Genomic DNA, 21,475 nt, shown 5'->3' with positions numbered 1-21,475 from the left:
AGAGAAAACTGACAGGAAAAAATCTGCAAAAATTAGAAAATAAAAAGATAATAAAAACAAAGAAAAACAAGGTATTTTAAGAGTATTTCCAGATGATTTTTTTTAAAGATATTTTAGAGAGTTTTTAAAGAGATTTTGTGCTTTAGAAGGAGGTTTAAGACGATATTCTTTGTTAAATCAGAGTTCTGAGTATTATTCTTGTGAATTTGGTCTTTTTTATGTTTGTATTTATGGGTTATATGCGTATTTATCTTATTGAAGAAGATCGAGAAAGCGTGCATACAAGACGCATACAACACGCATACAACACGCATACAGCACGCATACAAGACGTATACACTTGTAATATAGTCCGTATACACTTGTAATATACTCTCTATATACTTATAATATAGTCTATATACATCAGTATATAGTCTCTATATAATCGGTATATAGTCTCTATATAAGCGATAGAATAGTCTTATGGATAAGACATGGACCGATATATCATCTCTCCTTCTAGCACAACTGGTTTTTAAACATGGCACAGACTTTTCTATTATTCAAACTCACCTTTTACAACATCCTCTGGCAGATCAGGCTATTTATTCTATTGAAGTAACATCAGTCTATCAGGTTTACCATTATTAAAGGAAAATACAGGATATTAAAGCGCAATATGAGCAGCTACTTGAAGAAAACCAGCTAAAAAAAGAGTAAACCTCAATATATAAGAGATAAAATAATCTAATGAGGGATATGAAGGGAGAATAGATCAATAGAAGAAGGAATATGCCCAGAAGAAAGGTCAATTGAATCTAAACTTTGTAAAATTTTATATGAAAAACGTATAATAGAGTTAAAGAAGGAGATTCGTAAGGAAGAAGAAGCCTATAAGAAGATTACAGAAGAAATTGAAGAGATTCAGAGTGGACGATTACCAATAAGCCTAAATATAGAGGAAACCGTGACAAAAAATGAAAATAATGTAGAAAATCCAGCAGATATATCATCAGCATCCGTTGTAGTTGAAAGAAAAGGACGTCATGAAGAGGTAGCAAGTTCAATGAATGCAGAGGAGGTGATACCACAAGTAGAAGAGAATAGTATATCAGTTGAAGCTATAGGAAACCAAGGATCAAAGTTGCAAGAAAAGAATGACAAGAATATAAAGAAACAAAATGTTAAGAAAAGCACGAGAAGCCTTGTGAAGAAAGAAATGCAAGTTTTTCAACCGGAAAATATAAGTGAAAATTCGAGTAAACCATCGGCATTAGAATCGACGTCATTAAAACGTTTTCAAAGTATGATTTTACCATTATGGATGAGTCTTTCACAACATAAGCATGGAACCGTTTTTATGGGACCAGTTTCAGATAAAGATGCGCCTGGATATTCAAGTTTGATTCATTTTCCAACAGATATGAAGTTGATCAGAAATAAAATCCGTGATGGAAAGATTACTACATCTAAACAATTTCACCGAGAAGTTCTTTTACTTTTTGCTAATGCTATTATGTATAATGGTGAAGAGAGTACCATTGCTCAATGGGCTAAAGAAGGTTTTGCGTACAGTGAAGAAATGATTAATATGTTTATGGAAACAGAGTTGGTTGTAGGAGTTGGAAAAGAAGGCGAAGAAACATCTAAATTAAAGAGGAAAAAAGTTTAAAAAACGTACATTTAACCTACGTCGAATTGGTCGATTAGATGTTTGTACCGATGGTTTATCTTGTATTTCAGGAAGAATGTCCTGCGACACAGAATAATCATTCTGTGCCACTGACTTGGATTCCTTTTTTTCACGCTTTTTTCTCCAATAGTAAAAGAAAGTTTTAATTTCTTGAACCAAAGAAGTAATCAATGGGAAAAATAGCGGCCCAAATAAGGGAAGATATACACCATATTTATGCTCATTTGGAAAATAAAGCATACTAACCATTGATGGGTCAAAAAATGCTTTTTCAACCAAGCTAGTTGCAGCACTGGTATCTTTTAAAGCAGAAAAATAATTAAAATCATTCAAATTCTGGCATGCCTAATAAAGAATGAATTAAGTTTTGTAAATATTTGAAGAATATTACTTTTCTTAAATGATTTATTGTTTCGAATACGTCTTGTTGAACTTGATCAGGAACAGCCATGTTTGAGATTTGCCGAACTAGTCTAGAAAGACTACCTAGTGTTGTAGAAGCAAAAACCATGTTTTCAACGATACGTTGTCTATAAAGACCGTCAAGTCTCCAACTATTTAGAATCGGTAAAGGTTCTTGATGAATATATGAAGGTAAAGAAGGTACACCAAGAAGAGACAGAAAATTCGAAACAAATATATGAAAAATCGGCAGAAGACTTGTTGTGTTCAAATATGGATTAGCATTGGTAGATTCTTGATTATAAATCACAATGCTTCCCCATTGTGGAACTAAAAAAGAATTATTAGAAATTAAATGGTCCTCAAAATCTTTGAAAAAAAGAGGCCGAGTATCATATGGAGGAACATAAACCAGAAAATTAATTATTTTATCTGATGAAAGTGTTGTAGCTATAAAATTATATTTAAATTGAAAAATATGTTTTAGTTTACCTAAATTCCATTCAATAGAATTAACAAACTCGGAAAATTGATTAGCCGGGATTTCAAATGCATCATTTTGTTTTGATTTTTGTGGATTAAATGTTAATTCAGCGCAAAATTGAACCTGAGATTCTACATAGAATTTAGAAAACATCGAAAGCTGTTTCAATAATGGCCCGAAATATACTTTTCATATATTAGAAAAAAGGTAAAATAAAAAACGTACGATACGATTTATAGCCTTTTCAATATCCCAATATAATAACACTTTTTTTTCACCGCCGTTAATAAGACTGAAAACGATATCAAAACTTGACGAATATTTTACCACTTTCATATCCATATCTTCCAGTTTTGATGAACCATTTAGATCTTTGATTTTTTCTAAATGAAATTTCATGTATTTTTCTTGTACTGAAAATATATCTAACAAAGCTTGTGAAATGATTTTTGGTAATTCTGGAACAATTTTTAAATTGTAATCAATATAAAGTGTTCTATTATAATAAATATGTTGAGAAACCGACGAAATTCCTTTGTTTTCACGAAGTTTAACCGTATAATATGGTTCCTCTTGATTTTTATATTTTTCTATCAATTCTTTAATATATAGAAAAATGTAAAAATTCAATTTCAACCTTTTATATGTAATTTTATTATATTTTCTTTTTGTTTAGAAGCAAATATTTGTTTTATTTCCTGAACCAACACATCCACATTATTAAATTCATGAGAAACATCAATAACAATAGGGATATCAAACTGAATATTGCACATCTAATAAAAATATTAAAAATAACAAAACCCATCAGTAATAATGATGAATTACATAGCCCTTTGACCAGTTATCCATCTGTGAAAGTGGCAGCTTTGCTCTATAGATTTTTGTCAATTCCCACCATACAGGAATAGCTATAAAAACGAAAAGCTCGATTATTTAACATAGATTATTGAAATATAAGCAATATAATCACCCAATATGAGAGGATAATCCATCTTCTTTGGTTATAAGTGGAACTCATCATATTAACCCATAAAAATACGAAAAAAACTGGAAAAAAAACGGGAAAAAAAGCAATATATCTATTCATATAAGTATATAACCAATAATTCATGTATTAATTGTCAATACCCCTCAAATTCCCCTCAAACCCCCGCCTCAATAGCCCTCAAAATAGGCTCCTAAAAAAAATTGAAGTTGACAAGAGGTTAAAAGTAGCGACTGGGAGATAAGAAAATATATAAAAAAAGTCAGTAAATTTTGAAGTATAAAAATATTATTAAAAACCATAAAAATCAAGAAATTAGAAGTGAATTGCGTATTTTCCTGTTGAAAAATAGATTAAAAAATGTATAATTTGTGTATATATTTTTTTGAAATAAAATAGTTATGATAGAGAAGAATTAATTATTATCTTTGTTTAAAGAAGAAACCAGCTTCAGAGCACGGATCTGTAACCCTCTATGTCCGTACAAGACAGCCATTTCATAGATAGAAGAAGCGTTTTCAGGAGTTAAACATTTCTGAAGAGCATAAAAAATATAAAGACTTAGATCTTTTACTTCTAAATCAGGACCGAAACTTTTAGAGAGTGATAGCAGAGAGAAAAGAGCCGAAATATCATCCAAAATACTTGGTTCTAATGAATACGTATATAAAAATCTAAGAAATTGCTGAACAACAGATGATGGATGAGGAATATAAAGAGTACGAGAACGATTATAAAATCTTGCAGATGGAGGTCCACTGTTGCTCAATTGAGTCAAATTATTATGTAAAGTCAAAGTACTTCTTCGATTTTCATTTAAAAAATCATAAGTTGAAAACTCAGTGGTATCTTTTTTAAGACTTGATTTGAAAAAACTATGAAACCGAGGCCATCTTGTGGACAAAACTTTTGTAGAACAGGGTAGAACAACGTTATCTTGTGTTAAGATTTCCATATCGGAAAAAGAAGGATCTTCCAACATCATTAATCCCAATTCTTGAGCAGTAGAAGACATTTTTGGAATAGTTACTCTGAAAATTCCAAAAGCCTCAAGTTCAACTAGAATAATATGATCAAAATTGATTCTTCGATGATTATAATCCTCAACTAAATCTTGTTTTTTATTTCCAAAAATAAGTAAACAATTTTTATCATAATCTATGATTCCTTTGTTCCAAGAACCTTCATTTAATAATGGGCCAGGATCAATCTTTGACCAAGTCAAACTATTTAGATCAATAGACCAAATACTATAAGAATGTGTAGTATTTGTTAAATAGGTTCCAAAAATAACAAAATGTTCACCAAGAATACCTCCCGATGGAAACCGTAAACCAGAAGGTTTTAATTCACCTGAAACTTTATCAGAAATGTCTGTTGTATCGTATTCATTATTTTCTGAAATAGTAAGCATATAAAGTCCATTTTTCAGATTTTTGAAATTATAATTAGAATAGATATAAATGGGACTACCCGGAACATACTGAGTATGAGATGAAGAGGTTAATTCTCCATCAGACTTTTGTGCATTATCAAATGATTTTTTAGACTGTGAATGATAATGTAAATTTGATATTTCGCTATGGACAGATAATCTTTTTGATGACTCTGAAATACTTAATGATTTCCGTTTGGTCTGAAAAGGCGAGTTTTGACCTGACGAAGCAATTTCAGATATCAATGTACTCTTTTCACTAAGATTCAATGCACATTCGGGAAAAGTTTCCATTTTACAAGAAGCAACCGAACGATAAAGACCACAATGTTTATTAAAAACGAAAGAAGATGACCACACATGTGTATTTAAATCAAAACAATTAGCTTCTTCAATATAATTATTTTCCAAATCTTGTCCTCCAATAATCACCAAAAAATTCATATTAATAACAGATAAATGTGCATATCGAGGTTTCGGAAAATATGATGATGATACCATTATTTTCTTCCATTTTCCAAATTGAAGATCAAAAACAACAATATCATCCAAAACACAATAAGGTTTATCTGGATTTTTAGATAACCCAATTCCTCCAAAAACATAAATACAATTCAAATATATATCTGCTGAATGAAAATATCTGGGTTCCGGAAGATTTGGTGAAGGATTATGAATTTTCGTCCAAATATATGATTCTAAGTCCAAGACATATAAATCATTTGTTAAACACCAATTAGAAACTAAACGTCCTCCAAATACATAAAGTTTTGTTCCAATAAGAGTAAAAGAACATCCTACCAATGGAGGAGGAATTTCCCCTGTTGTTGAAAGCGCAAGAGATGCCAAATTATTTAAACAATTGCTGATTTCTTCCATTTTAAACTTCAATTTTGATCTATTTTAAATATTTATAAAAATTAAAAGAAAAAATATAGATTCACATGAATCTATACTATAAATTCTTCTAAATCTTAGTATTATATTAATTATTTTATTAAACATGTATTAAGAAATTACCTGTTAAGAATTATAAAAACATAGAATACCGAAGATTCCAAGTCTTTAAATCGAAAAGAAAAAATATATATAAATGAAAAAGAATTTGAAGTTCAAAGATTATTTATAAGAAATGGTAATAGAAAAGTGTATGATTGAAAGAATTTTAAAATAAAGAAATGTTGAAATAAAAAACCAGAGATTTTTGAAAATTTATAAAAAATATTAAAAAATGAAAATAAACCCAGAATGAAGAAGAAATAGATTTTAAGATTGCTATGTTGTCATTAATGATAGATTTTAGTGATGAAAAGAATTTTTTAAAAGAAATATGTTGATTGTAGATGAATCGAAATATGAAATTGAAAATAAATATCAATTGAAAGTAAAATATATCCAAACTGTGTAATAAATTATGTTAGATCTAAGCTAGAAATGATAAGATGAATTTTTTTTTAGAAAAAAATAGTAAATTTACCTATATTAATTATTTCTGTTCAAATATAAATATATCCATGGAAATGTCAAATTTTAGAGAAAAAATTAATCGAAATTTGAATAATAATTACTTTTATTAGTTATTTAACCATGTTTTTTGAAAAGTAAAAAAGTATACTTTAACCAGATAAATTATCGATCAAGATTATAATATTTTAAAACACTATTAGATATCTTCCCTGGACTTTTTACCACGGGATCTACGCCTGAAGATGTTTTAGGAAATGCAATGACATCTCTAATAACATTTGTTCCATGTAAAATGGCAACTAAACGATCGAATCCTAAAAATAATCAGGAAAAATAGGTAGAATGTTTGTATTTACCAAGAGCAATACCTCCATGAGGAGGACAACCACTTGACAAAATTTCAAAAAGATGGGAAAACTCATCAATTTCATTTTGAGACAACTAAACATATAATAATTATAAAGGAAAAAAAATATGGACAAATCATTTACCTTAAGAATATCTTCCAATATATACTTTTGCAAAGCTGTATCATGAATTCTAATACTACCTCCTCCAAGCTCTATCCCATTAACGACAATGTCGTAATGATCTGCTCGTACGGATTCAGGACTTTTTTTAAGTAAATAAATATCATCTTCCAAAGGACTGGTAAATGGATGATGTGTAGATTTAAGTACACGAGCTTGGTCTTGTTTCGAATCATCCTTTTCATGAGAAAAAAGAGGGAATTCATTAATCCAAACAAACTCGAATTGTTTTTCCGAAAAAGAAGGCATTAACTTATGTTTTACACATTCATGATATAACAGCTGTCGACCATGTCCTAATTGCGTTAGATTACCTGAGTGTTTTATAGAACGTTGAGATAAAAAAATAACGTCATTAACCTCAAGTCCTAAGTAGTTATTTAATTGTTTCATGTTATTTATAGATGATAGAGAAAAGGGTGTTCTTGATAACCATGTTTCTAATCTATCTAATGAATGAATATAAACAACAATTGGTTGATGATATGTCGATATTTCTTTGCTAATGATTTGAAATCTATTTTTCGATATAACTAAACCATTTTTAATAACAATTGCATCTACAATAGGATATTCTGAAGCAACAGGTGCCAGAAAAGACGTTATATTCTGAATCTCAAGCCCATATCTTAAATCCGGTTTATCTGAACCATATTTCGACATTGCCGTTTCATAAGAGATCTTTCTAAACGGAATCTCAATCTCTATTCCAAGATATTTTTTCCACAATTGTTTTAATAACGTTTCTACGATACAACATATATCTTTTTGAGTTACAAAAGACATTTCCAAATCCAATTGTGTAAATTCTGGCTGACGATCGGCTCTTAAATCTTCATTTCTAAAACATTTTGCAAGCTGATAATACCGTCCTATTCCACTAGACATTAATATTTGCTTATATTGTTGCGGCGATTGAGGAAGAGCATAGCCATAACCATTCTGTCGTGTTGGCACAATAAATTCCCTAGCACCTTCTGCCGTCGATTTAAATAAAAGTGGTGTCTCCACTTCAAGAAAGTGTCGTTCATAGAAAAAATCCCGAATACTTTTTGCTATTTCTGCTCGTAACCAAAGTGCCTTTTGATTAATAGGATTACGAAGTTCTAAATACCGATATTTCGCTCGTACATTAGAATTTACCGATGATACAAACATAGGCTGAAATGGAAGAGGTTTTGCCACATTAATCACACGAATTCCTTTCATATCTACTTCCAATCCTTCATCCGCTATCCGATCCTTCTTCGGTCGTAATCGAATCATTCCTTTAACCTCAACTACACTTTCTGCTGACACCTTTTCCACTTCTTCCCCAAGTCCTTCCCTTCCTTCCCGTAAAACCAATTGTACTGTTTTCCCAAATATATCTCGTAACCCATAAAACTGTATATAACGGCTCAATTTACGTTTATACCGTAAAAACCATCCAAGCAGATATACAATAGTCCCTTCATCTGCGTTATCAATCGTTCTAAACGAAATAACCCTTCGTTCACTATGAACCCATCGTTTTCCACTATTTTTTCCAAATCTCCTGAAAATATACATTTTCAAATATAAAAAAAAATAACAAGAATAAAACAAATTCTAAATCCAATAATAATATGATAATTATTCGCTTCTATCCTGATCCTTATCGTCCTTGCAAATCATTCCAATAACATATTATGATTAATAGATTTAAAATAGAAAATCTGATTCTTTATTACATAAAATAACATGTATTGACTTGTTAATATCTATTTTGCTGCTAGAAAATAGAGGTGTCTCTTATCTTTCACTAGGTTAATGCTCATTTTTAACGATTGTATGCGCCATGAAATTTCATTCTAAGCTTTATTCCCCATATTTCTATGTATAATGCTTCTTATGCCACGCATATATAGCTATCAATATTATCAAATGCTATCTGCCCTTATTTTTACCCGAAATCTGGTCCCTCGAAAATTAATCCTTCCACGGTCAAATGAATCAATGATGAAGTAAAGCCTGGCAGAAAAATGTTCCAAACAGAAGAAACTAATTAGTTTTTCCTGTCTATGGAATTTCATATATGGTGAAAGCGTCAAATTAAATTTACCTTGTTACATAAATTGACGCCAACCTCTGAGATTTAGTTCGACCAATAAATATATACTATAAAGCCTTTTTATTGATCAATATATGCATTAATAAATGCGCATTAACCCGCTTATATGCGTATAAAAAGACGCATATAACCTAGCATATAACCTAGCATATACCGTCTATTTTATAGTCCACAGTTCAGGTGCATCTAGATAAAGTATTAGCTAAGATGCGTAATTTCTGTGGCAGATAAAACGCATTAGTTGCTAAGAAACTCGTTTCTGAAGCCAATGCTATCTGTTTATTGACAAAATAGACGCTTTTTTTAGCATTTTCCGTTTTATATGCAACACGTCTTGACGCCTAGTATAACTACGCAGATTATACCCGACATACTAAAATCAGAAAAAGAGGGATAAATATAGGGAAACCGAGGAAATAAATAACACAGATCGATTCAGCGGATCAATACGAGTCATTTGATGCCCTATAAAGGACTATCCTATCAAAAAGCCGTTAACGGTGAGACCTTTTCTTGGAAAGATATATATGATGAAATACTAAAGATATATAGGTGCAACAAAGATAAAAGTTAGTAGAAAACATATCTTCATATAGCATATATACGTACTAATTGCTTTTTTTTTGCAGTTAGCAGCGCCAAAACAGAAATATTTAGAGAGTATTTTAGGAGCGACCTATTCTGGAGATATTGCATTATTTGAGGTGTTTAGTGCGCTCTTTTCACGTCTACATGAGCCTTCATGGACCGTATGATGTCCGTTATTACTATTTTTAAGTTTATGTTTATTAAGATTGTCTTTAAAAGCCTTATTGTTATTCATATTATGATTCGTGATGGATCTAAGGATATAACACTGCGATATTTGTCTAACAATATGAGATATTTTTCAGTCAAGGAGCTATTTGGAGATCCTAGCTTTTTATCATATGATTCAGGGGGTCTTTTATTTCTAGGGGAGTTGGCAATATCTCAACAAAGTAAAAATATTCAAAACTATGGTCTTTATCTACAGGAAAGAATACAAGGTTTTAAGGATGTACAAGTAGATTATGTTTATGCAAAAAGCAACAAAATGGTGGAAGGAAGATTACGTCGATTAACAGTAGCAAAAGGACTTCTTCGGGAAGTAGAAATTGTTCAGAGACAAATTGATGCATTACTTTGTTGCAAGGTATATTTTTGCATTTTTCTCTGTATAATTATTAGTATTTAAATATTTTTTAGCTTTTGGAAGATGGTTTAACAAATGATATAACTATTGCAGGATTTAGATTACTAATAAGAGATCTTTTATCTCTGTTTCAAGTAATTAATGAAGGAGTAATTAATGTTCTTGGTATGGATTATGTTTTTTAGAAGGTTTTTTATATAAATCAGAACATTATTTTGAAATGTCAAAATATGATGCAGAAAAGGCACTTGAAATATACAAAAAGTTTGTTAAACAGACTGTAAGTGTTTCGGATTATTTGTCATTTGCATGTAGGATGGAAACTTTGACATGTATAGAGGTTCCAAATATTAAACATGTATAGTATATATGTTACTTTGAAAGCAATAATTTATGAGCGTTTCAGGCACCTGTAGGCCTTTCTCGTGCACTGCAAGAGTATTTGGATGATAAAAACTTTGAGAAAAATAGGCTTCAATATATTGAAAGTAAAAATGCTCTTGATCCCAATAAAAAAAAGACGAATTTGACTGTTCAATCTACTAAAACTTCTTCAAAAAAAAAGACTACAAGTTTAATTCCTTATTAATCAACCTTATTAATACTTATTAATGTTTAGATGCTCAATCTTTATCAGGAAATACTCAAAAGCAAAATTTAAACAATATTAATCTAATCGACTTTTTTTCAAGTATTGAGAATGAGCAAGCTTTTATGTTTCCGAATACTCCTGGGAAGAATATGGCTTATAAGCCTTCAAATTTTTCAGGAATTCAACCAACACAACCGATACAAACGGTCGTTGATTCTGCTCCAACAGAACAATCAATACCTTCATTTCCTCAAAATGTGCCACCGCAAATGCAACCACAAGCACGAATACCTTATGGGCTATCCAATCAGTATTCCTCAGCTTTTCACCCTAATAATGTACCTTATCAATCTACTCAACCAATTATTCAGAATCCAGAATCGTTTCAACCATCTTTTCCCATAAATCAAAAACAGGATTATAATTCTATCTATCCTACACAAGCTAATTTATCTGGTTCTGGATATAATATATATCATACGCAGTCGAATGTTCTTCCATTCAATCAACCACCTCATTTTAATCAAGTCATCCCGCCACCAGTTTTAGAAATGAACAATTCTAGTATTAATCACACAAATCCCTTTCATCGACCTCCTCTGTCTATGAATACTGAGTTTGAGCATCAAAGAACTCTTCTAGCAAATCAATTTCCACCTCCTACGAATCCATTTTCGAAAAGTTTTGACAATATAACAACACCTTTTATAGATCCTAAAACACAGACTATTCGACAAAATGCTTCTACTCTTCCTTTTGCTCAAAAACCAAGGACAAATCCATTTTCCAATGACAATTTCCCCTCACAACATGGAAAATAACATATAAACTTTTTCCCTTCAAGCAAAAGACACATTGAGACTCTTACTATTTATATTTGCTTCATAAAAAATGGAAATATACACTTTTGATTTTATTCAAATACATTTTCAATAAATATATACAGATTTTGTGATTTCAAAAAATGTCATTAATACTTATGTTATTATTTAATGTTGATAGATAACTATTCACTAAGAATAACATAGATTTAATACTTACTAATGACGATATTTTTTTTGTTTCAGGTAACTCAGTTAATTTTTGCCTAGTTAGAATTTAGTATATTATACAGCCATTTTTTCTACTTACTTTAGAAAAATCTAGTTCTGGATGTTGCTCCTGAAACTTTTTCAAAATCTCTTGTTTTTTCAATTCATCACTTGTGGGTTTTCCAAGTTCCTTTTGTCGCTGATCAAACTATAATTACAGATGATTAGATAAATACATGAAAGACCTTCATAAGTCTTCCATATATTCTTTTTACTCTTTTAATGCATTCTTACCATCATTTTTTCCACCATTGATCGAGTTTCCGCATCTAAATCTCCTAGTTTCGAATTTTCCGGCTGGATCTTAGACGTATCAATAGATGGATGTCCCTGGACCACTGATGACCACCACTCCATCTTATTTATCTTCTCAAGGTGTATAATAATCACTTTTTGGTTTTCTATCGATTTTTTTTAACATCATATATATATTCATCATTTCATCTACCAAGTGTCCAGGTACTTTCTTCCTGCTTTATCTCTTTAAAAAGCTCTCCTTCAATCAATGGCTCTTTGTTCTTAAGTCCAACTTTTATTAATTTTTTTTCTAGTAAAACACTAATATCTCTTCCTCGTGTTCCTAATGGTACCGGCACATGGATTTCTACCTCTCCTAACGTTTGCATCCATTCATACTCTGTTCCACTGCATAGTTCGACCTTCTGAAGAACACTAGGATTAATAAATGTCTGGTTATCCCCCATCCTTAAACTCTTTTATAAAAAATCTTTATCCGACGATCAACCGATACCGGTCAAAATTCTTTTACAATAAGAATTAACAACGGATATCTTTAGGACCCTTTTTCCTGTATTTTTTCACTTTCTAATATACCCTCCTTCTTGATATATAGAAAAACCGCCTCTTTTTTTTTTCTCAAAAATACACTCAAATACCCTCAAATACTCTCTTTGCTTCTCTTTTAGCTTATAAAACACTCTTCTACCGTCATTCTCCTCTATCATTTCATTTCTCCTCTTTCTCCTATTTTATACCATGTCCACTCATCTTGTTGAAATTACTCATATTTATACAGCAATATACACCAATATACACCAATATTCCTCTCTTATTCTTCTCTTATATAACTATTATTCGCCCCGTTATTATATCCTCTTTATATATATAAATCTATAAATCCTTTATAGGCTCATTGGACCTCTCGTCATTTCATCTCTCTATATATAATATATGTATCGACGTTCGTCGCCTGGTCATAATCAACCCCCTAATAAACGACAGCGGCCGGAATCGGTTCTTCCGGCGGATTTCTTTGATTCTGAAGAGATTCAGGAAAATACTGAATCTAATGAGGTATCTCCACCTCCATCGCCATCTTATTGGGCTCGAGAACGGCTTCTTGATGAGACATTAGAGCAAAGGGTTTATGATGAACGTGCAAAAAATCTAATAAAAAGAAGAAATGAGATTAGAAATAAGAGCATACAATTGGATGAAGAGTTAAATACGCGAAAATCTGCGGGAAAAGAGGGTTCTTTTTCATCGAATTGTGAATCAGAGAGTGATTCAGACGCGTCGGGCGGGTCTCGCGACTGGAGAAGAAGGGGACACCCCCTGGAGGGAGTGTCCCGTGAGGAGGGGACACATGTTGAGGGGTGTCCGTAAGGAAGGGACACATGGTTTGAGGGAGTGTCCCGTGAGCGGGGTTAGGGACAGCCCGATGGAAGGCGTGTCCGTAAGGAGGAATGGGACAGCCTAATGGAAAGGGTGTCCCGTAAGGAAAGAGGTATGCTTACGGGTGAGAAGAAGAAGTGGATTTAAGTATGAGAATGGGGAGAATGGAGAGGGCTGAATGTATTACTAGAGAAAATTAAAGGGTTTGTAAGGATTTATAAGGATTTATGAAGATTTATAAGGGTTTATGAAGATTTATGAGGATTTATGAGGGTTAGAATATTTAGAAATAAAGATGTTGAGAAAAAAATTTAAAGGTAGAAATAAGGGTTAGAAAGAATGTTAGAAGAGTGGAAAGGATATTTTGAATTAGGGGTTTCATTATGTCTTTATGAATGGCAAGTTCTTTCTATGGCGGTTTCATCGTGTTGGGGTGGAACGGATAGTGGAGAAAAACGAGATTGGTTATGTGGAGTTCTATGTGAATTAGTGGAGAATACGGGGTTAATTTCGGTGGAGGAGGTGGAAGGGGTTATTTTGCAAGTTATGGAGGATGAATTTAATGTAATAGTTGAGGATGGATCGGTAGAAGAGGTATCAAGGAAGATTTTAATGTTATATGAGAAATGTAGGGTAGGGGAGGTGCGAGAGATTGAGGAATGGTATGAAAGATGGAAGAAGAAGCATGTAAGACAAGGATAGAATGGTAAAGGATGTATTTTGAGAGGGGGGATGAAAGGGAGGATGAAAGGAAGGATGAAAGGGAAGGATGGAATAATGTTCAAGTCGGATTAAAAAAAAAAAGAAAATATATTCAAGTTTATCTATTTATCGTTTTTTTTGGAATATATTTTGCGAATTAGGAACGAAGAGTGAGTTGTTTGGACTTGGTATGAGATTCGTTTGTGCGAAAACCTTGTACTATAATTTTTCCGGGTTTTTCTTTAATTAACCAACCTTCTTTATTTAAAAGTTGAAGTATAAATGGTTTAATTTTAGGCTGTTTATTCTTGCTATGAAGACCAGCGCCGGTTATAATTTCTAATGGAGTGGGTATATTGGTTTGAAGTTTTTGTTCGTGGCACCACCATTGTGCAACAGCTTTTTTAACTAAAGGAGTGGCTTCGGCAACAGTTAACCCATGAAGATCGATTAGATAACTAGGAAAACTTGAAAAAAAAAATTAGGATAATCATTTGTTTCAAGGATAATATTACCTATTCTGTATCATACACATTTTAGCTCTGGTGCTCCATAATTTAACTTTGGAATTATATTCTTGAGCCTAGAAATGAATTTTATGAAAGAGAAAATGGGAAGGTACCTTTTCGGAATAATGTGTAACCATATCTCTGTAGTATCCATGTGTTTTTGCTTTTTGATAGGCTTTTGCGGCTTCTTTAAATGCATGATTTCTGTTAAAAATGAATATTGATAAATTGGCTTTACACTCCTCAAGAGTGTAGTTGGTATGTATCATATCATCGGAAGAAGGATTAAGTTTCGATTTATCATTGTCATTAATGTGATTGTGATTGTGACGTTTTGGAGAGGATGTGTTAGAATGATAAGTTTGATCTTGGTTTTTGATATATACAGGACTTCGTTGAATCGTTTTTATTACACTTATTGCTTTTGGAAGATTATTTTCCACTGAAAGTAATATTCTGCTATACATATGTTCTTCTAGAAATGGGAATTGTTTTTTCAATTCTTTTAGGTTGTTTTTATAATCATTTTGTAGCATGGCGAGCGATTCGTTGATTCTTTTTATGATGTAATCACTTGATAATAAAGTATATACAGATTTTGATAGAGAAACCGAAGATTGGTGATAAATCGATGCAGCTTGTTTCCTAGGGATATTAAAAATGTCAACGAGCCATTCGATATTCGGAATAATATCATTCCATTTTAAACCAGATTCCACATTAATATCTACCATTGATTCCCGAGGTTCATTACATTTATACCATTCATTTAACGAAATGTTTTGTATATTTTTACGTTTTTTACATTTTGTCTTTGGAATTTCAGACAAATTTTCAGAAAGCAAATCATTCAAGGACTTTTGATTCTTATCATCATCCATCATATCCAGATTTTCATTTATCACTTTCTCTAAACCATTTCCATATTCTTCCTGAATATGTTTCAAAACGTTTATATCTTGTTGAGGAAAAATCATTTGTAGAAAAGATAATGTATCATTATTAGGGGTTTTCGTCTTGGGAACAGAAAGTTTGGATTCGTCTTTAGATTGGTTGTCTTTATGATATTTCATTTTTAAAATATTTTTTTATCACTAACTCTTATGCTGGAATACTTATGCGTAAAAACCATTCTTAAATATTTAAGGAATTTTGGATAAAAAATAGTACAATAAGTAACCAAGGTATTTCTGATTATCATGCAATAGAAAGATTAAAGTTATCTTTAAATTTTAGCTTTCTTTTGTATTTTTTATCATTTTGTATACATTACATATCGGCAAGGTTAAGGAAAAAAATATTAATTTATACATGTCTGAATAGCATAAAATATTCATGATATGATATTTTTTCTATTTAACATGTATTCTACTTTTATATAAAAGAATATATTCTTATTTTTTTAAGGATATTATTACTAATTTTTAATAGAACATATTTTTTGATAAAAAAACCTTCTATTAAACTCTCAATCACTTATAATCAAATAATAAGAAGTAATATTAATTAGATTTTTAAATAGAAATAATATTTTATTTTAAATACTTAGCAGACAAGAGTTTTGTTAATATTAGTTTATGAAAATATAAACTTTTTAAGAATTCTTAACAAGATTTCTAATATCCAGAATATGCAAAGACATTTCTTGATCTTGTATTATATTTTTAATATATGTTATAATATGGTATTTTTCAAAAGAATTAATATTAATTTTTTAAAAAATGTAAATAATCTTATCTATATATTGCTAGAATCAAAAATTACAAGCTTAAAGACTATAAAGATATTATCTAACAATATTATAAGTATTACATGATCTCAATCTTGTAATATGTCTAAAAATGCAAAATAAATTATATCAAAATATCAAATAATATCAAATATTTTTAATGAAATATCATATTTACATTAATTCATTTCTACTCCTCGGAGATAAGTTTTGTTACTTTTCCAATTGCCACAGTAAGACCTTCATTACGAAGAATAAATCGACCAAGTTGTTTATATTTATCAAATGTTTCAAGACACAGAGGAGAAGCTACTTCTAACAAAGCTACAATTTTCATGCCTTTTGTTGCAAATGCAGGAGGCTTTTTACTTCGCCGATTTGTAAGCTTATCAAGTTTATAAAGCAATTTCTATAATATGTCAGCTTATATTATAAAAAGTATACTTACCAAAAAAGTAACCTCTTGAACTGCTGAATGAATATGAATAATACATGAATAACCAGCAGTAAGTAAGCTTTTAACTTCCAAAATAGCTATCTGTGCTTCAAATATTTTAGCCGTACTAACAGGACTTTCTAATGATGATAAAATATGACCCGTCATAACATCTTCTTCTTCTACTCCCTTTATTCGAAGCTTTATTTGTTCACCACAACGACCTACTCGTATTTCTTCTAATTCATTATATAATCCTACAACTTCAACAACAGTCTAAAATATTATTGAGAATTGTCTTGATATGACAAATATATACCTTGTTTGGCATAAGAATAACATTAGATCCTTTTTTAACATAACCACTTTCAATTTTTCCTTCAATAACCAAGCCCATATCCTAATAAAAATTAAGATATGATAAATATTTATATAATATAAAGACCTTATATTTCGCTTGAATAGGAATGATTAATGGAGTATTCAGTTTCCGTTCAAATGTATCCATTTCGTCTAAATATTCAAGAAGAGATGGTCCATTATACCATGGGCATATTTTTTTATCAATACGCTCTTTAATATTTATACCAGTAAATGCAGATATTGGCATAAATACAAAATCTATATATCTTAAACCCATTAAACCCCCCAAAAAAAACATATGATACCTGTCTTGGGATTATATCCCACTTCCTTTCTCAAAAACGTTGTAATCCCATTTGTACATTCATCATATCTTAAAATATTTTAGATAAATATTAATCAATAATCATTTAACCTTTCTTTTGACCATTCTACTGTAGGATCATCCATTTTATTAATTGCTACAATAAGTTTTGAGACCCCTTGTGTTTTTGAAAGCATAGCATGTTCTCTTGTTTGTCCACCTTTTTCAAATCCTGTTTCATATTCTCCCTTTCGTGCAGAAATAACAAGTACTGCCACCTCTGCTTGAGCAGTACCTTCTATCATATTCGGTACATAGGATTTATGACCAGGTGCATCAAGAACTTGAATCATTAATACATACCATGCAATTATTCATATATTACTTGTATAACGACGTTTTTCTGTTTCAAAATACGCTCTACCCAATTCAACTGTCTTTCCCTTAGATCGCTCTTCTTTTGTAGAATCCAATGCCCACGATAAATACCTTTTTCATTAAAAATATACTTAATATCCTTTTCTATCTTCATACCAACTTTCTCGGCCTGCTTCTTTTGCATCTTTTTCATATTTTTCCATGGTTCTTTTGTCTACCATTCCTGTCATATAAAGAATATTCCCTCTAAACCTCTTAAACCAATAAATAATCATATTTAAATAACTACCCAAGTGTAGATTTTCCTGCATCAACATGCCCAATAAAAACTACATTTACATGTTCTTTTCCATATATATCTTGTAAAACCTCTTCATCTATTTCTTCCTGAAATTGACTAGCAATATCAAGATCTTTACGTTCTTCATCTCCCGTCACTGAAACATGATTCTTTTCTTGTTTTGATGCTGCTAATGATAAATTTTCCATATCCATTGACGGTACCCTTTTATCCACTTTATTTACCCTATTACCATTCCTTCCAACAACCGATCCGTCTAATCCAGATACTTTAGGTGCATCATCTACCCTTATTACCTTAGCAGATGTACGCTGTCCACTTGTTGCTGACCCTTTGGATTCTGGTGTGGCTTCAAATTTCAAAAAAAAAATACATAAAAAAAAGAATTCCTATACTCATCCCCTTCTCAATGCCACGAATATTCATTCCTTGCCTTGAATAATCCCTATTACATGGCTCATATTTTCGATCATCATATCTCTGGTTATAGCCCATAAAGTGCCCATATGGCATATTGTTCGCATCGCAATTCATAGTACAATCTAAAAAAAAGATAAAAAAACTCTTATTTCCCCATTTTCATGACCCTGTGGCCCATAATACATGTTTCTAGGTCGGAATTCTTCTGCCTCTGCAGACATCCGTAATTGTCCAATTTTTCGCGGAATTTCTTCAAGATCTATCTTATCCTCCCAAGTACCTTCTTTATCACTGTTATTTGCCTCTGAATTCATGCTTAATATCTCTTTAAATCTATATTATTTATTTCTCAATAAAAAACTCTATTTTTCGTCAAAAAAAAGCCCGGAAAAAAGGATCTAAATATATCAGTAAAGAATATTCTATTTATCATATTTTGGACCTGTTTTAGCGCCTTTAAAGCCCTTTTTATAGGTAATTGAGGCCAGCTAAGAGATAAGGAAAATTTTGGTGTGGTGCGTGGGACTAGGCTGATCGATATTCCAACGTCAAAATAAATAAGGTTGGAAAAAAAAAATAAAATGACAGGTTAAACTTAAGAAAAACAGGTAAATAAATACGCAGAATGAACCGGGCTAATATTTTTAGTAGATATTGTTTTTTTTCCGGGCGAAAAAGGCTTAAAAATGGATGATTTTTTGGCAAAGTTTAATATAAACAAAGATGAGACTTAGATTGACCTTAATAGAGTCTCTATTGCAGCGGCAACCTTTGCAATACGTAGCGGAGTAAGTATTGCAGGTGGTATTGCGCTTCGCCAGGTTTCTAGGTACATTAAGGACATGCCATCTCAGTCCCAGCGTCAGATGTTAGATTCATTAAAAAAGCAGCTTGAACAAAAGATACGGGTAGATATATGATGCCTATAGATTTGTATTGATCGTATGAAAGATTGTTACGCCGGCGATTGATTTGATAGAGATTATGTATTTTTTTTTTTGGTGAAGAAGACCATATATAATGGGATAATAGATCAGCTAGAGGAAATACAAGTCTTGGGAGTACGGTTCATCTAACGAACTCACTTCGTAGAGATATAAATGCATTTGCAAAACGTGTGAGTGATGCGGCAGATGAGCAAGAAATCTCAAAACATATTAATAAGAATAATATGGGAGTTATTATGGCAGATATGAAAAACCTTTTATCAAGGATTGAGGATGTAGGTATGAGGGTAAAATGATGTAGTTTGATGAGATTTAGGCGGTTCCTCTTATATCTCTTGCGTTGACAACATCAGGAGCAAATATATCATCATCATTGCCAAATACAGTTTCACCATCTCGACTGTTACAGGCATCATCATTCCTTATATCAGCAGATTCATTATTTTGTAAGACGCCGACACTTAAGTTTCAACAGGTTGGACCTGTTTTTGTATTGAAACTTTATACAATATTCTCAGGAAGTGCTAGAATAGCACATATGATCTCAACAAGTGATATAACATGGAAAGAGGAGCATGCTAAATGTTTAGTATCAATTATTAGGGTAGATTTAAATGATTCAATGGAATCAAAGGGAGATCTGGCTCGTAAGAGGGTAAATGAATATGCATATGAATTACAAGTGATTGAAGACTTAAATGATGGAAGATATCATGAGGAAATAGAGAAAAAAAGTATGAAAAAAAGCAAGAATGGGCACATACATGGTTCTAGAAGGAATATACCGATTCATTTGATTTCAAGGCTTTTTTTTAGTGCATCAGGAAGACTTCTTAATATTGAAGAAGCAAAAACACCTGTTCTTGTTCTAAAACTCAACCATGCACTCTCACCTCCAAGAAAATTATTAGAATCAATTAGGGATGATGATACAGAAGATTCTGAAACTCAAGAAAATGTTGATGAAGAATCATTTTATGATAAAATTAATGATCCAGAAAATATAGAATGGATTGCATTTGAAATTTGGAATGATGATATGGATGATGAAGAGGAAAGTCAAGATAATACAAGCAGTAATACAAGTGATGTCAGTGAAAGCTCAAGTGATAATGATAATTGTGATAATATATATGAAAATGTAAATAATGGAGACAATTGCAATAATGATAAGGGATATTTAAAGAATATGTCATCTTCTGATAATCAGAAAGCATCTAAAGAAATTACGAATGATGGAAATAAGGTTTTAAAGTCAGAAAAGCAAGTAGATGAATTTTCAGCAGCATTGAAAGCATTAGACATTAATGTTGAAACTACAGATGAAATTTTAGAGCTACAAAAAGGCTCCAATACCAATTTAGAAACATTGTCACTTCTTGAATATATCATTAGATTGACGGCATTGCAAACATCTGAACAAACATCTTTACTTTCTGTTACTGATGAAAGAATATCCTTATTTTTGAGAGATGATAGTCATAATTCTCGAACAAGAGAACGAACAGGAGCTTTAGAATATGGAGAGACACCTCGCAGTTCACCTTCATCAATAAAACTTGAGAAAGATAGTATAAAATCTCAAGAAAATCGTAGAATTAGAAAAGATTTACTTCTTAACAGTCGCAATTCCCCAAGAAGTCCTCTTTCATTAGGCTAGACTTAAGAACTATAATGCTTAAGATGTTTTAAACAAATCAGAGCAATTAACAATGCAAAAAGATATAGCTTATAAAAAATTAATGGCAAACTATTTCTAATATGATACACATTATAGAATAATTCTACACAATTAACATATTATTCAAATTAAATTATAAA

The 21,475-nt window shown here is 31.2% G+C and overlaps 11 protein-coding genes across 11 annotated transcripts; 5 read left to right on the top strand and 6 right to left on the bottom strand.

Annotated features, from left to right (window-relative positions):
• Positions 1-465: 465 nt before the first annotated feature.
• T552_03380 (hypothetical protein) lies at positions 466-1,632 on the top strand (the record flags this gene model as incomplete). The annotated part of the gene is made up of 4 exons (XM_018371886.1): positions 466-600; positions 646-698; positions 748-1,551; positions 1,590-1,632. The coding sequence occupies 4 exons, from the start codon at positions 466-468 to the stop codon at positions 1,630-1,632; spliced, it is 1,035 nt and encodes a 344-aa protein (XP_018224376.1).
• Position 1,633: 1 nt separating this feature from the next.
• On the bottom strand, positions 1,634-3,556 carry T552_03379 (hypothetical protein; the record flags this gene model as incomplete). Its single annotated transcript, XM_018371885.1, has 7 exons — positions 1,634-2,020; positions 2,067-2,527; positions 2,570-2,746; positions 2,792-3,160; positions 3,199-3,337; positions 3,390-3,472; positions 3,535-3,556. The coding sequence occupies 7 exons, from the start codon at positions 3,554-3,556 to the stop codon at positions 1,634-1,636; spliced, it is 1,638 nt and encodes a 545-aa protein (XP_018224375.1).
• A 362-nt stretch (positions 3,557-3,918) lies between these two features.
• On the bottom strand, positions 3,919-5,909 carry T552_03378 (hypothetical protein). Its single transcript, XM_018371884.1, has one exon. It carries the CDS (start codon positions 5,861-5,863, stop codon positions 3,965-3,967), a length of 1,899 nt encoding a protein of 632 aa, XP_018224374.1. The 5' UTR covers positions 5,864-5,909; the 3' UTR covers positions 3,919-3,964.
• Positions 5,910-6,569: 660 nt separating this feature from the next.
• Positions 6,570-8,578, bottom strand: T552_03377 (aspartate-tRNA ligase). Its single transcript, XM_018371883.1, has 3 exons — positions 6,943-8,578; positions 6,808-6,892; positions 6,570-6,765 (listed from the first exon to the last, which is right to left on the bottom strand). The coding sequence occupies exons 1-3, from the start codon at positions 8,530-8,532 to the stop codon at positions 6,614-6,616; spliced, it is 1,827 nt and encodes a 608-aa protein (XP_018224373.1). The 5' UTR covers positions 8,533-8,578; the 3' UTR covers positions 6,570-6,613.
• Positions 8,579-9,486: 908 nt separating this feature from the next.
• T552_03376 (hypothetical protein) lies at positions 9,487-11,706 on the top strand. Its single transcript, XM_018371882.1, has 8 exons — positions 9,487-9,573; positions 9,626-9,642; positions 9,703-9,822; positions 9,867-10,247; positions 10,301-10,412; positions 10,454-10,605; positions 10,654-10,819; positions 10,867-11,706. The coding sequence occupies exons 1-8, from the start codon at positions 9,534-9,536 to the stop codon at positions 11,658-11,660; spliced, it is 1,782 nt and encodes a 593-aa protein (XP_018224372.1). The 5' UTR covers positions 9,487-9,533; the 3' UTR covers positions 11,661-11,706.
• Positions 11,707-11,879: 173 nt separating this feature from the next.
• T552_03375 (hypothetical protein) lies at positions 11,880-12,680 on the bottom strand. Its single transcript, XM_018371881.1, has 4 exons — positions 12,379-12,680; positions 12,165-12,331; positions 11,971-12,078; positions 11,880-11,926 (listed from the first exon to the last, which is right to left on the bottom strand). Exons 1-4 carry the CDS (start codon positions 12,632-12,634, stop codon positions 11,912-11,914), a joined length of 546 nt encoding a protein of 181 aa, XP_018224371.1. The 5' UTR covers positions 12,635-12,680; the 3' UTR covers positions 11,880-11,911.
• Positions 12,681-13,077: 397 nt separating this feature from the next.
• On the top strand, positions 13,078-13,602 carry T552_03374 (hypothetical protein). Its single transcript, XM_018371880.1, has one exon. It carries the CDS (start codon positions 13,122-13,124, stop codon positions 13,554-13,556), a length of 435 nt encoding a protein of 144 aa, XP_018224370.1. The 5' UTR covers positions 13,078-13,121; the 3' UTR covers positions 13,557-13,602.
• A 266-nt stretch (positions 13,603-13,868) lies between these two features.
• T552_03373 (hypothetical protein) lies at positions 13,869-14,328 on the top strand. Its single transcript, XM_018371879.1, has one exon. It carries the CDS (start codon positions 13,905-13,907, stop codon positions 14,265-14,267), a length of 363 nt encoding a protein of 120 aa, XP_018224369.1. The 5' UTR covers positions 13,869-13,904; the 3' UTR covers positions 14,268-14,328.
• Positions 14,329-14,378: 50 nt separating this feature from the next.
• Positions 14,379-15,895, bottom strand: T552_03372 (hypothetical protein). Its single transcript, XM_018371878.1, has 3 exons — positions 14,890-15,895; positions 14,783-14,850; positions 14,379-14,734 (listed from the first exon to the last, which is right to left on the bottom strand). Exons 1-3 carry the CDS (start codon positions 15,847-15,849, stop codon positions 14,425-14,427), a joined length of 1,338 nt encoding a protein of 445 aa, XP_018224368.1. The 5' UTR covers positions 15,850-15,895; the 3' UTR covers positions 14,379-14,424.
• A 754-nt stretch (positions 15,896-16,649) lies between these two features.
• Positions 16,650-19,066, bottom strand: T552_03371 (hypothetical protein). Its single transcript, XM_018371877.1, has 11 exons — positions 18,874-19,066; positions 18,683-18,829; positions 18,276-18,636; positions 18,143-18,232; positions 17,994-18,097; positions 17,720-17,951; positions 17,610-17,677; positions 17,387-17,562; positions 17,261-17,341; positions 16,954-17,217; positions 16,650-16,914 (listed from the first exon to the last, which is right to left on the bottom strand). The coding sequence occupies exons 1-11, from the start codon at positions 19,019-19,021 to the stop codon at positions 16,696-16,698; spliced, it is 1,890 nt and encodes a 629-aa protein (XP_018224367.1). The 5' UTR covers positions 19,022-19,066; the 3' UTR covers positions 16,650-16,695.
• Positions 19,067-19,347: 281 nt separating this feature from the next.
• On the top strand, positions 19,348-21,358 carry T552_03370 (hypothetical protein). The gene is made up of 5 exons (XM_018371876.1): positions 19,348-19,413; positions 19,456-19,615; positions 19,659-19,693; positions 19,740-19,929; positions 19,971-21,358. Exons 1-5 carry the CDS (start codon positions 19,394-19,396, stop codon positions 21,312-21,314), a joined length of 1,749 nt encoding a protein of 582 aa, XP_018224366.1. The 5' UTR covers positions 19,348-19,393; the 3' UTR covers positions 21,315-21,358.
• Positions 21,359-21,475: the final 117 nt, after the last annotated feature.

Source organism: Pneumocystis carinii, assembly GCF_001477545.1.
Source record: "Pneumocystis carinii B80 chromosome Unknown supercont1.16, whole genome shotgun sequence".
In the NCBI taxonomy this organism is placed as follows: Eukaryota; Fungi; Ascomycota; class Pneumocystomycetes; order Pneumocystales; family Pneumocystaceae; genus Pneumocystis; species Pneumocystis carinii.
This window is presented reverse-complemented; position numbering and strand designations above follow the sequence as displayed.

Bases quoted from the DNA above. Each gene is read 5' to 3' on its own strand.
- T552_03378 (XM_018371884.1), bottom strand. From the start codon at position 5,863: ATGGAAGAAATCAGCAATTGTTTAAATAATTTGGCATCTCTTGCGCTT.
- T552_03373 (XM_018371879.1), top strand. From the start codon at position 13,905: ATGTTAGAAGAGTGGAAAGGATATTTTGAATTAGGGGTTTCATTATGT.
- T552_03377 (XM_018371883.1), bottom strand. From the start codon at position 8,532: ATGTATATTTTCAGGAGATTTGGAAAAAATAGTGGAAAACGATGGGTT. The intron at 6,893-6,942 runs GTAAATGATTTG...TTATATGTTTAG, and splicing joins TATTGGAAGATATTCTTAAG to TTGTCTCAAAATGAAATTGA. The intron at 6,766-6,807 runs GTAAATACAAAC...GATTATTTTTAG, and splicing joins TCATGGAGGTATTGCTCTTG to GATTCGATCGTTTAGTTGCC.
- T552_03374 (XM_018371880.1), top strand. From the start codon at position 13,122: ATGTATCGACGTTCGTCGCCTGGTCATAATCAACCCCCTAATAAACGA.
- T552_03371 (XM_018371877.1), bottom strand. From the start codon at position 19,021: ATGAATTCAGAGGCAAATAACAGTGATAAAGAAGGTACTTGGGAGGAT. The intron at 17,678-17,719 runs GTTAAATGATTA...AAATATTTTAAG, and splicing joins GTAGAATGGTCAAAAGAAAG to ATATGATGAATGTACAAATG. The intron at 17,342-17,386 runs GTCTTTATATTA...AATTTTTATTAG, and splicing joins CTATTCAAGCGAAATATAAG to GATATGGGCTTGGTTATTGA.
- T552_03372 (XM_018371878.1), bottom strand. From the start codon at position 15,849: ATGAAATATCATAAAGACAACCAATCTAAAGACGAATCCAAACTTTCT. The intron at 14,851-14,889 runs GTACCTTCCCAT...ATTCATTTCTAG, and splicing joins TTACACATTATTCCGAAAAG to GCTCAAGAATATAATTCCAA. The intron at 14,735-14,782 runs GTAATATTATCC...TTTTTTTTCAAG, and splicing joins ATGTGTATGATACAGAATAG to TTTTCCTAGTTATCTAATCG.
- T552_03376 (XM_018371882.1), top strand. From the start codon at position 9,534: ATGCCCTATAAAGGACTATCCTATCAAAAAGCCGTTAACG. The intron at 9,823-9,866 runs GTATGATGTCCG...ATGTTTATTAAG, and splicing joins TACATGAGCCTTCATGGACC to ATTGTCTTTAAAAGCCTTAT. The intron at 10,413-10,453 runs GTATGGATTATG...TATATAAATCAG, and splicing joins AGGAGTAATTAATGTTCTTG to AACATTATTTTGAAATGTCA.
- T552_03375 (XM_018371881.1), bottom strand. From the start codon at position 12,634: ATGGGGGATAACCAGACATTTATTAATCCTAGTGTTCTTCAGAAGGTC. The intron at 12,332-12,378 runs GTAGATGAAATG...AAAAATCGATAG, and splicing joins AGAAAGTACCTGGACACTTG to AAAACCAAAAAGTGATTATT. The intron at 12,079-12,164 runs GTAAGAATGCAT...CTGTAATTATAG, and splicing joins CAATGGTGGAAAAAATGATG to TTTGATCAGCGACAAAAGGA.
- T552_03370 (XM_018371876.1), top strand. From the start codon at position 19,394: ATGGATGATTTTTTGGCAAA. The intron at 19,616-19,658 runs GTAGATATATGA...ATCGTATGAAAG, and splicing joins AGCTTGAACAAAAGATACGG to ATTGTTACGCCGGCGATTGA. The intron at 19,694-19,739 runs GTATTTTTTTTT...ATGGGATAATAG, and splicing joins ATTGATTTGATAGAGATTAT to ATCAGCTAGAGGAAATACAA.